The 13,253-nt window shown below is 39.0% G+C and overlaps 1 protein-coding gene across 1 annotated transcript; it reads left to right on the forward strand.

The window, feature by feature from the left end:
* Positions 1 to 4,682: 4,682 nt before the first annotated feature.
* SRSF7 (serine and arginine rich splicing factor 7) lies at positions 4,683 to 9,950 on the forward strand. Its single transcript, XM_045828593.1, has 8 exons — positions 4,683 to 4,832; positions 5,843 to 6,023; positions 6,290 to 6,466; positions 7,362 to 7,436; positions 7,520 to 7,621; positions 8,536 to 8,589; positions 9,079 to 9,114; positions 9,651 to 9,950. Exons 1-8 carry the CDS (start codon positions 4,805 to 4,807, stop codon positions 9,703 to 9,705), a joined length of 708 nt encoding a protein of 235 aa, XP_045684549.1. The 5' UTR covers positions 4,683 to 4,804; the 3' UTR covers positions 9,706 to 9,950.
* Positions 9,951 to 13,253: the final 3,303 nt, after the last annotated feature.

Below are 13,253 nucleotides of genomic sequence, written 5' to 3' on the forward strand. Positions count from 1 at the left end.
TTGGAAATAATTCTTTAACAAGGCTTATCACTAAGGTTATAGTATAGTAAAATGGACAGACTGTAACGTTAGACTCCTTAGGTTTGAATCCTGATTCTGCCATTTGCTTCACCTTACTGTGCCTCTGTTTCTTCATCTGCAAATAGAGAATAATAGTACTTCTACCTGAGTGGTTGGCCAAATTAGGTGAATTAATGTATATAAAGCAATCAGGACAGTACCTGGCATACACTGTAAATTCTCAATATATTATTTTATATCCATCCCCCCGCCCATAATAAGTGCTTACAGAATTGTTTTAAATGAGGTTTGGGATGCAGATTGCTTTTCGTGGGAGTTCCAGAGCTTCTGGTGATAAAGGCAGAGTCATACTCCTATTATTCTTTTGCTTAAAATGTTCTGTCTGAACTGTGTTCTTTACCTCTAGCTGCTTGTCTATGTTTAAAAGGATCAGTCTAGTGGGGATTGACGAGGGATGGCTAATACTGAGCCAGATCAGTCACTGAGGGCTTCAGTAAGGTAGAGAGGGAGAAGCTGAAGATACAGAAACGAATAATTCAGTGAAAAGGAGGCAGAGGGGGATGCACAGAGCACACATAAAGGAAGGAGTAGACTTAGATGAGAAAAACCTCTTCCACTGACAAAGAGCCTTCCTTCTTGTCATTCATTCAGTACAGCTAGGACTCCGAGAAGACTCAGGGTGAGGAAGAACAGAATGATTAATAGAAAATAAACAAGTGAGAGTATTAAATCTGAAATTAAATCTAAAATAATGGATCCCAAGTCAGTATGTTTTTAGAGTGTGTGTGTGTGTGTGTGTGTGTGTGTAGTAGTAGTAGTAGGGCAAAAGTAGGTTTACAGTTTTGAGTATGTGACAGCTTATTCTTATATTATTATTTATTATTGTATTATTTTCCATATGAACTATAAACCTACTTTTGCCTCACCCTGTATATGTTCGTGTATGTGTGTGTGTGTGTGTGTGTGTGTGTGTGTATTTTTAACATGTTTATATCCTACTGGGCTTGAGGGCAGGATCAATACATTTATTATTTTTTTTTTGTCCTTGTGTTTAAGCAGAAGCTTATTACCTATCAAGTGCGTCATACAAGCTTTTGAAGAAGATGAAAGGAAGTAAACATATCTTTACTATAATCCCAGGTTTGACAGTGTAGAGTATTAAATGATTTATACTCTCCTCCTAGTACCCAAGTAAATACACATAGACATTAAAGTTTTCTTTTCACAGACGCTGGAAGGTTCCTGTAGGAAACTAAACTTAGACTTCATTAGCATCTCAAAGATGTTTAAATCTGAGGTTACCAAAAATCAAGATGCCTTCCAATATTTGTAGTAATTCGCTTATGTGTTTGAGAAACCCTAAACCCGCTGTACTGAATGGGAGGAGGAAGAGGGACCAGGGGTATTTGTTCATAAAAAGACAACAAACAACTCCCTGTGGTATGTAACCAAAGAGAAAAATTCTAGGATAAAGTGGGATTTTGTTGTTTTAAACACCAACAGTGTCCCACTGGAAAATGGCAGTATACTTATAGGGTCATAGGCACATTTTTGAAATATAAAGCAGATATCTCACTACAACTCTCAGAGAATTGGTTAAAAGCCAAGACAAGTTACTTTCAGGGAGGCAGCATGCTGCAAAATAAACATCTCTGGACTAGGAGAACCGGAGGTTCAGATTTGGACACCAAATATCTATATAACCTCAGAAAAATCATTTATAAATATTAATTGAGTAATAATCATGTGACGTCACTGAAATACTTTCTTCATACATTCACTAATTCTATATATATTGTTGAGAATCTAGTACAGGCCAAGTACAATGTCAGGCAGTAGGAATGAGTCAGTGGGTAAAGCTAAGTGCCTGCTCTTGTGAGATGCTGTCATGAAAGAAAGAAAGAGGTCAGAAGGTGAGAGGAGCTATGAAGGGAAAGGAAATACAGCTGAGTAAAAGATATGGAGAGCGTGGAAGAAGGGCATGTACTAATGTTTAAGTATTATTACAAAAGTGCTATATTTGTTTAAAAAACACAAAAACTTCAAACAATACAGCAGATTATATAGTTAAAAAATGGAAGCTCCTCCCTATCTTCAACCCAATCTCACGTCCCACAGGCAACCATAGTAAATGTTTTAGGAGTATATATACTAATATTCTCCCTATATTAACTATCTTATTTCATTCTTCCATTACTACTTTGACTTAAAATATTTAAATTTATTTGTAGTTGATTTACTTTAATTTTTCAATTATAAGTAGTACAAGTCATAACAGACAATAAAAAATAACCTAAATGCATGTAAACTACTCAGAATACCATCCACCCACAGACAGCAACATTAAAACCTCTATTTTCCCCTCAGAATTCTAGAACCTAGATGACAAGTATAGTAACATGTTCCAATTTGCATAGCTACTAAACAGTGATTTCTCAGCTCAAACTGAGAATTCCTCTGTCTCCAAGCATCCCACTTAAAAAAATTATAGGAAGTTGTAAAATACAGAAAGGTAAAACAAAAAAACTTACTTTTATTAATACATTAATACAATTTATTGTTACAAAACCAGAATCATCCTGTGCATTCATATTATTTTGAAATCTGTCTTTATTTTTATTTTTTAATTTATTTCAGAGAGAGAGGTAGGCAGAGAAAGAGAGAGAATAAAACATGGGTTCATTTCCCATTTATTTATGCATTCATTGGTCAATTCTTATATGTGCCCTGACCAGGGATACAACCAACCACCTTGGCGTATTGGGAGGATGTTCTCACCAACTGATATACTCAGCCAGGGTGAAATCTGCTTTTATTACTTTTAGTGAAAAGAGTTGGTTACATGTTCTTAAGAGAAAGAGTATCCAGTATAATAGTGTACAGAAATAGTGTGCAGTATTATTTTTTTTTCCATGGCAACTATGTTAGCAAAGCCTAGCCTAGAATTGGCCCTTTTAAGAGATAAATAATATGTAATTAGCTTATGAAAGGGCCTGTCTCCTAGAGAGGCAGACAAGCCAGTCAGGGTTTACCCCTTTCTCTTTAATGTGTTTGAAAGCAGTTTGTTATAAGTTGGAAAATTGCTTCCTTTAATATTGTTAGCATTTCTTGCTTAGAAATTCTCTTTTGTACAGTGGACTTTGTATTCAGAACCAAAAAAAAAAATTATTGGGGCCTATTAGTGGCTATGCAGAATAATAAGTACTATCTTTCCCTTCCAAATACTAACTAGACCCAACACTGCTTAGCTCCTGAGATCAGACCAAATCTTGGGCATTCAAGGTGGTATGGCCACTGACTAATAAGTACTATCTTTTGATGTTATGTTCTGTCCAACTGCAATTCTCATTAATTCTTAGTAGGAGAAAAGTCAAGTTAGTGAGGCTTTATAGAATTGATGCTATTTTTTTCAGAGTACGTAAAAATATCTTTAATTCTTTCCATAATTTGATAAATCTGAAAAAAGTATAAATTCATAGTATTACCTGGAGAAAATCTATACTTTATTCACCTGAATAAAGGCTTATTCAACTAAGCCTCCTTTTCCCTGTACTCTGTATCCCACACCTAAACATATCAAGTTAAGATACAGCAGATGAAAAAAAAAAACAAATACCTAAGGAATTCCTGTTTTATGTGAAACATTTCCAACTCATGTATCCCAAGTACTTATGGTATAATGTTTTTTTGGTGGATGATAAAAAAAGAAGTTAGAGCTGAATTCGTAGAGCTGATGACTGGCAAATGCAATGTGTAAAATCAAAACAGGATTTTAAGTGATTCTCATGTAATGCGAAGGTTTCCATATACTTGCTATACAGAGTGGCTGAGCAGCAAGCGGCTGCTACTCAAAGACTTCGGTCCCAGTCCTTAGGATCTGAGTGTGTAGTGGATGAGACGTGTTACTACAATACAAAAAGAACTAGAAGGGAAGCACAGCTCAATTGTGCTTCAAATGCAAATAATTTCAGAATTGCCACTAGTCAAAATGCTTTAAGAATTTAGGGTTTGGTCGTAATTTCAATATAACAAAAAAAGAAAAGAGAAATAAAGAAACAACTCTATTCCTTTGTCCCCCAGACTCCAAGTATTCGGAACGTGTTGGTGAAAATTGGTGGCTGGTTCTGAAGGGATTGGAGGGTGGTGCAGCGACGTCTATAATGCAGAGACCACTGCTCAGAATGGCGGGGTTCATGGCGTTTTCACCCTGGACAAACTCCCGATTACCTCTGCCGAGCCCCAAAGATCACTGAGTAGAACTCCAGGCCAGGTTTCCCAGCAGAACTGCGGCGATGGCTGCAACATCAGCGGCTAAATTTTACAGCCTTTCATAAAGCCAGTCCAATACACCTGCAGTAAGATTACTAAAGCTGAGGGTCCCTAAATTGGGGGAAATTAAAGGGAGAAGGGAAAAGGGAAGGAAAACGAGGACCGTAGAGGAAAGGAGGACGAAGGGAGCGGGACACCGTGGGGAAGACCTAGGGTTTACAGGCGGGGTTCTATTGTTTCCATGGAAACGTATCCCTCCGCCTGTGATTGGTATCTTTCTTCAGTTCCCTCCGCGCGGCTTCTCCGGGGTTTCCGCCCAGCTCCTTTGTGCCGCGCGGAACCCAGAGATGACGCATGCGCAAAAAACCCCAGCGCCGCGTATATAAGCCGGAACGCCAGGCTCTTCCTCTTAGTGCTGCTGGGAGTGTTGGTGTGTAAGGGACCTGCAGCTTTTTGTGTCGCTCGGTCCCTGGGCGCTGCGAGCTGAAGAAGTAGAGCTCGCGGGCCAGTCATCATGTCGCGTTACGGGCGGTACGGAGGAGGTAAGAGGCTTGGGCCCGGCAAGGGGCATTAATGTGGGTATAGCGAGTATAACGAGGCTGTGGGGTAGACGCGTCGGTTGGGAGACGGTTATTCCGCGTGCGTAATGGCGGCTTCGGCGCACACCATACGAAGCCGGAGGCAGCGGGGGCGGGATATTGAAGGAAACGGGGGATGGCGGGTGTAGGTCTGTGTCGAGTTCCATGTTAATTCTTGGGCATTTTCGTCTCGCATACCAGCCCAAGTGAGGCCCACGGTCACTGTTATCCTGTTGCCCTTCTTCGAGCCGCCCTGCCGCCCCCCACACCCCCCCGCCCTCGGCTGCCATTTTGCGCACATTGACGAGCATGGTGGCGCATTTCCTTGGCGCTTTCCCGCCACTTTAGCGGACAGATAGGATCACAGCCATAAAATCAAAGGTGAATTTGAGCCTGAGCAAAACTGGCCGCCCCGAGCTGTGCTCTCTTCATCATACAATCGGTCGAACTGCGGAGTGGGTATGGAGACATAATCTTTTTGTCTGGAGGCTGGTTTCTTTTCTCTTTTAGCTCTTTGGAGCGCGGTTTATGGACTGGGGCGGGGAGCTGGAGTCTTAGGCGAGCCTGTGCCTGGGGCGGTTGCTGTGGAGGACGAGAGCCAGTGCAGCCCTGCTCTGCCGGCCGGCGCTGGTGGGGCCTGCCCGCTGCTCCTGCTGCTGCTGCGGGTCCGCGCGCTTCCAGCGTGCTCGGGGCTGCCGGGACTCGGGGGCGGGGCCGAGGCGGAGCCCGCCTCACGCCTGGGAATATTACCTGAGTTCTGGAGGTTTTATTTCCACCTTGTTAGAATGTTAAGAACTGTGTCATACGCCTAGCTTTTAAGAAATTTACCGACCTCGTTGGTTTTGAGATCAAATATAACCCTTGACGGCACTAAACGTGCTTGCACAGAGGTTGACCTGTTCTAAGGCAAAGAATTCATTCAAACCTAAGTCAAATTTTGCATAACGTGTTCTTCTATTTGCATTTTTAAACAGAAACCAAGGTGTATGTTGGTAACCTGGGAACTGGTGCTGGCAAAGGAGAGTTAGAAAGGGCTTTCAGTTATTATGGTCCTTTAAGAACTGTGTGGATTGCGAGAAATCCTCCAGGATTTGCCTTTGTGGAATTTGAAGATCCTAGAGATGCAGAAGATGCAGTACGAGGCCTGGATGGCAAGTAAGTAAGATGCCTATTATGAAACTTAGGTTCATGAGAATAGTCCAGTAGGTTAGGTAATGAGCTAGGTGCTCAGGTTGGATTCTGTAGAATAGAGGAGATGGTAAATAGCTAATTTTATGTATTTAAGAAAATGAACAAAGTTGGAGTTAGGACTTAAAGATAGCTGGAGCTTGTGAAAGGAAAGAGTGGTTGGTTGGAAACTTCTGAATTTAGATGTCACATGAGTTTTTTTAGCATTAGAATATGTTGATTCTCTCTTATAGGGTGATTTGTGGTTCCCGAGTGAGGGTTGAACTATCAACAGGCATGCCTCGGAGATCTCGTTTTGATAGACCACCTGCTCGACGTCCCTTTGATCCCAATGATAGATGCTATGAGTGTGGTGAAAAGGGACATTATGCTTATGATTGTCATCGCTATAGCCGCCGAAGAAGAAGCAGGTATTTATTTTAAAGAAATGGTTGGTATATTAGTTAATCAAGTAATTTTTTTATTAGCAAGGCAGAAATTCGTATTTTTGTATAATTGTAAATGTTAATTGTACAGGTGTATTTTACATTTTTTGTTTAATTAAATGTTAATATATTAATAATCAACCTGGTCAAAACCTTTCAGGTTTCTTCGTTTGAGTCAGTCGCCTTGATTCAGAATGTCACGAGCCTTATGATATGCTGAGGCGCCTTGCAAATCCGACAATTAAGATCCTCCTAGACCTTGAGGTGATCAGCATAAGAGGCCAGATCCCCTCGAGTCATCTACACCTAGCTTCACCTTATTTAAAGGGCAGAAAATTTGAGTCGGTGATCGCCGTAACAGTAAATTTGGCTTACAATTGGGGCCCCCTCCGGTTTAGAAAGAGGAACACCAGATTGACCACATTCCCAACTAGAAAAATCTTCTTGCGTCAATCAAGCCTCACCTGGCTCATTTGGCTGTCAGTTTGATCGTCGTTAGATTGAAGAAAACATCTAGATGCAGCGATCGGCTATAGATACTTCTAGATCGTCTAGATCTACTAGACCATGGGCCAAAGAGGGTCGACCTGCAAACTTGCAAGGTTTATTTTAAATACACATTACAGTGTTTTCTATTTTGTAATTCTAAGATGTAATTCAGCTGTTAACGAATCTTTTTTTAGGTAGTTTTTAAATTTTTTTTTTAAATTAAAAAATTAAAAAAAAAAAAAAAAAACTCGGCAACTAATAGGCCCAGAGTTTATTTCCATATGAGACACTAAATTTTTAAATAGTTTTGAGATTTGATTTCAGCAGAGGTATACAAACTCTAAAATGAGTTGCCATCTCACATTTTGTCTATTTCTAACTTGAAAAATAGGTCACGGTCTAGATCACATTCGAGATCCAGAGGTAGGCGGTATTCTCGCTCTCGAAGCAGGAGCAGGGGAAGGAGGTGAGGAATCTTTAATTCAAATTTTAACAAGCAATAAAAACCGACCTGGAGATGGACCTAAACCTCTTTGATTTAATTTTTAGGTCAAGATCAGCATCTCCTCAACGATCAAGATCTGTGTCTCTTCGTAGATCACGATCGGCCTCACTCAGACGTTCTAGGTCTGGTTCTATAAAAGGATCAAGGTATTTCCAATGTGTAATATTTCCCCCTGCCCCATTTGTATTTGGATTGTCACGACTTAATGACATTAGCATAGTGTCTCAAGGATATAATCTGGGTTGATGGGATGAATTTGAGACATTGTTTAGGGAAGTATTTAGTTGTATATATCTGGGTGGATGTAGCCTGTTTAGCCAGACACTTAGTTTAGACATTGAGATTTAAGAAGTTAAAAGTCAAACTAAAAACTAACACTTTTTTTACTCCCTTTTTTAGAATGCTTGTAAAGGTGATAGAAATGAATCATGTCTGAAATAAGTTGATACTAAAGATGACGAGGGCTAGGGAATGCCACTGGGAGATACCATTGTTCTATAAGTCTTTAAATGCAGAGAGTCTAAAACTTGTTTGCAAAAGCTCTGGACCCCCTCTCTAGATAAATGAATTTAACTTGATTGCAAGACCCAAGGTGTGTACGTCAGCCTGTTTTGGCTTATGCAATGGATAAATTGATGGTCTTGAACCATGAGAGTTTATTGCCTTACCTGTTGTGTTGTGATTTTCTTTTCATTGAGCTTATCACCTGAATAATTGAAATCTCAGTTCAGGGGTCTATGTGATGTTGATTTGATTTTTTTTTAAGATAAAATCAAATCAGAGCAGTCCTAAATTTAAAACCACCTATTTTCTCTTGGATACTGTATACTTTAAGAATATCTAGCTCATTGAGTATGATAGAAGCAAATAATTGAAATTGGCTATCAGAGCTAGTTGAAAATTGGATAATTTGTCTAAACTTTTAGACTGATGCGAGAGGCAAGAGTTGCAGCTTGCTCAGTTTGAGCCTCTATTCTTAAGTCTACCCCATAAGGTGCTCAGGAGGTGTTTTAAGGAAATCACTTACTATGGACTAATTGGTATAATTGTTGTTTTTAAGATCTAGGTCAAGGTCAAGATCAAGGTCCAGGTCTATTTCACGACCACGAAGCAGGTAAGGGTATACATTTCAAAGTGTTTTGAATTGTTGAAGTTTCAAGTGTTAATTCTAAGCCTAGGTGTTAAGTGGGAACATAGTGCCTTAATAATAAAACAAACTTTAGGGCTTCATCTGTACATGGCCTATTCTGGCTGGCTTCCTAGATAAGAGAATGTCAAGCTATAGTGACAAAGGTGTCAAGTTTGTGACTTTGGTGTTACATTAGGAGGCACATGATAGAACTGATAGTGCGTGGAGGAGCATTCTGGAGTAGTTGTGCTTAAGGCAGATTAATCATGATACAGCAGTTCATTTTTATGATGAACGATTTTTGGAAGATTGGCTTTAGTTAAAGCTGATAGGCTTTTTTTTTTTTCTCTCCTCAGTTTAATTGGAGCCTGGCATTTTAAGTTCAGGACAGTTTGGGGTTTCATTTTATAATATGACTATAATAAAGGGATTGGTTAGTACATTTTCTTAATAGAATTTCTCATGTTTTGACAGCCGATCAAAGTCCAGATCTCCATCTCCAAAAAGAAGGTAAGCTAAATTTGTTGCCAAATTTTAACTGTTAGATGTGGCTTCTGTAGAATTTGTTTCGTGCCTACTTGCAGGCTTTGATTTAAAGCTCTTTGGAGAATTGGTGCTGTATATATATAAAAAAAAGTACTAGATCTTAAGTTTCTTAGAGGATTGTTTTTCCTGCTTCATTATCACCCATATAGTGACATTAAGTAAAAAGGAAGTGCCTACATGAGGAAAAATTTTTAGGTTGAAATTTTGCAGCCAAACCATTATCTAGTTGGTGTTCAGTGATCCAAAAACAACCACACACACAAACTCACAGTTCTCGTTAACTTTGTAGTTTTATCAAGCGGCTATTAAGTCTAATCTTAAACAGTAACAGAGAATTTATGTAAAAATCTTCTGTGAATTTTTAGATCTCGGCTATGGAAACTTATAGTTCTTTTGGCCACCTTTGTATTTATTCAAACAGTTTTGCCCTGACGGGTTCATGAGAAGAATAAGTTTCAGTAGACACTAATGGGTTCCAAACCTGATGTTTTTCTTTTTAGTCGTTCCCCATCAGGAAGTCCACGAAGAAGTGCAAGTCCTGAAAGAGTGGACTGAAGTTCTCAAGTTCACCTTTTAGGAAAAAGTTATTTTGTTTACATTATTATAAGGGATTTGTGATGTTTGTTAAATGTAACCTAGGAAGGTTATTTCAATCACCTAATCAAAATGGATCTGGATTATTACTCTGTAAATTCACAGCAGTAAGATAATATAAATTTTTGTTGAATGTATTAACATCTTATGGTTTGAAAATGGTGGGTTTTTATTTGGCACATTTAAATAAAATGTTTCTAACTAGATTTTTGATCTGTGTTCAATATTAATACTCAGTTGGTAAGCTTCAGTAGTCATCTTTGATACCATCCATACTCGTACAGATCTGGTCTTCAACATCATTAACTGTAATGTACACACACTTGGAAAATTCTTTTACCCTTAGAGCTTTGGGTAAGACAAGAACTCAAGTCCCCCTTGACAGCATGAATGCATCATTACAAGTCCCTGAATTAATCAGTTGGAGTTGGTGTTATATATTACCAGGCTAATGATCTTGATCTGTTGAGCTAAAGGAAGCACTGATTGCCTATAAATAAGCAGGACAAGAACTAAACAAAGAGCTTACAAAAGCAAATGGTGTCAGAAGTAACAATTGGATTTAATGCTTGAGGAACTGAATTACTTTCTGAATGGTGACTGAGGGGTTTTTTTTTGTTTGTTTTTTGGTTTTTTTTTTTCAGGCTATTAGATGGGATGGTGTCAAATGAGAACTCCCATTTTAGGAAGTTCTCAATGTACTTTGTTTTCAGTGTTAGCCAATTTTATACCAACATTTTTGCATGTTTGAGGAATTGTCTAAATTTGGGACAACACCTTTATGTAAACCAGCTTTGCAAAATTTTCCAATCCAGATACTCTATCCCTTCAAATGAATTGCCTTATTCTGAGCAGAGATCTGTTAATTCCTGTTAGATTTTCCTTCCACTTCTGAACCACCAACATACTTTCATTTTGCCAGGCTGGTGCAAAGTAATTAAAGATGTCAATCAAATGTTAATGAGGTGCAGTTTTGTAAATCTCACCTATATTTATTTAGCAACACCTTATATGTAGTTTCTTGGTAGCATCTGGTGGACCTTAGAATATTATGGCCAGTAGATTCTTTAAACTTTAAATATCTTTATTAGGGCAGTAATAGTTAATTTTTCATTTCCTGGTGAAGCTTTGACTAGGTATTCTCTAGCATTGAAGCAAAAGAAAAAAAATTGATCATGCAAAAAAAAGTCAATGCTGGTGGCAGTGTCTGCCTTTGTCCATTTCCTTGAGTTATTGGGGTAGCATTGCAATTGGGATATCGGTCTGCCTCAAATTATTTGATCTGAATGATCACTAGTATGTTAGAAGTTTGGATACTTTGTTTTTGGAATTTGAAAAATGGCTGAACTATGGTTGGTATAAAACTATGTAATTGGCAGGCTTGTTCCACTTGGTCAGCTTTAATTGTTCTGTGTTATATATAAAGATAAGATTACTCCACAATAAATCTGCAAAGAACAAACAATCCTGATACTCAATTTTTGGGAGTGGGAGTTCTGAGTTAAGAGTAGGAGTCATTTTTGTAGCTTTGGGATGGATTATTAGTAGTGTGCTAGAGATTAGTATGAGGAAGGGGAGGGGGTAGGGGCAAAATGGTTTTAAGAATCAAGCACAGAAAGTTCTACCCTATGGGAAAAGGAAGCCTAGATATGTAGGTGAACACCTATCATACCATTGACTATAACTCAGTAACCCCGTGTTAGTATGCATCTTAAAATAATATACCTTTGTGTAGTGTACCTGTTCTGTTTTTAGAGGTTAGGACTGTTAGATGTGTGACTGACTTGAGAAAGTGCTGGTCCAGACTCTATAATCATTCTGAATTTTAAACCTGGCTCTGATTATTTATAGCTAACAACACGACAGGCATGCTTTTAACATAGACTCTTATTGGTACTCTCACCCTTGTAGAGAGAGGTAGGGAATGGCATACCCTTGACCTCACAGTGGTAGTTCTCCCTTGAGCTAGGCTAAGTATCAAGTGAAAGTGCGGTCCTGCGTCTTGCAGTATACCTTCTGAGGACAGAAAATAGGTGGTCTTGAAATGTCCTCCATTTGACACTTGGTTAAATGAGTGGTGTGTAGGATTGTGATGGTCATTTTTTTGTAGCCTATCTTAAAAGTCTAAAGGAGCACAGTGATTTCGAAGATATATTAAGTGAGTAGGAATAGGAGGCTTTAAACTGACAAGTTGGCAAAGAGTCAATCAGTGAAGGATAAGTAGCAAAGAATTCATTAGCTCTAGCTTAGTGAGCACTTGCTGCTTAGAGACCTTTGGAATATAACCTAAATGTATACATAATTGTATAGCTGGAAAGATAGGAAGCAGGAAAGTGAAAGAAATACTAGGGGCCTGGCTGGTTTTGGAGTGTTTGGACTGGTAAGAACTGGTGACAAGCCAAAGAAATGGGGTGAATATGCTTAGGTTGTGGTGTGGTAGTATTAAAGTTGTTATATCCGGGATTATTGTCAATAAAGGGGAAAAAAGCACCAGTAAACAGTTTGCTAGGAGGTAGAAGTGTGAAGCCTACCTATGGTCTTAAAGCCTCTGTTCTTTTCTAATCAGTAAAGCACATTACTGTGCATTTAAAACGAAATCACATGGGAAAGAAAACAAGAAAACATACAGTCCTGGCTGGTGTGGTTTAGTGGATTGAGTGGTGGCCTGCGATCCAAAGGGTCGCTGGTTCGATTCCCAGTCTAGGGCACATGCCTGGGTTGTGGGCCAGGTTCCCAGTGTGGGTTATGCAAGAAAAATATTGTTTCCCTCCTTTCTACTCTAAAAATGAATAAAAATCTTCCAAGAAAAATACATGCAACCAATGCTCCTACCTATTGTAGATTTTGCCATTGGTAATAACTTGGCGATTTTCTTTCCATACCTAATGGGGAGAAGATGCTGAATAGAAGGGTAATTCTGGAGCACTTGGAATGTAGTGTGGCCAGTTACCTTGAGGCTACTCAAATTTACTGCTTGTTCACTTTTCCCACTGGTTCAACCTATTTTCATTTCATTTTTAGACTTGGTGATATACTCGGGGTGTGAATGATGAGAAGGCTCCCTAGCTGATTCAGCCACCCAGTTAGCTCCCAGAAGGCAGCCATTGTCAACCAGTTACATAGCAGATAAAAACAAATATTTACCCCTTTTTTTATTTTTGCCTACCCATCTCCCACCTCCTGTGCCCAGTCCCTCTTTCCCCATTTGTTCCTACAACAAAATACACACACCTTTTCTCATCACATTTCATGTAAGTAAAAATGGCACTTTTAAAAATGTTGCATACCACTTACCTAGGTATTGCATTATTTATGCAGTAAAATTTTGTGCCCCTTCAGTGTACCAGGTAGTGCTAGCCTTAGATGGAGGTGAACAAAGTTTTTTATTATGGAGGTTAAATTCTGGACAAATGAAAAAAATATAAGATGGGTAATAACTGGATAAAATGGGTAAAAGAATGGAGTACAGGGTAAGAGATTAGGAGCTGGTTGCTGTGATATAAGAAGGG

The sequence above is a fragment of the Phyllostomus hastatus genome, unplaced genomic scaffold (assembly GCF_019186645.2).
Source record: "Phyllostomus hastatus isolate PE091 unplaced genomic scaffold, TTU_PhHast_1.1 phas_scaffold_78, whole genome shotgun sequence".
NCBI classification, from domain to species: Eukaryota; Metazoa; Chordata; class Mammalia; order Chiroptera; family Phyllostomidae; genus Phyllostomus; species Phyllostomus hastatus.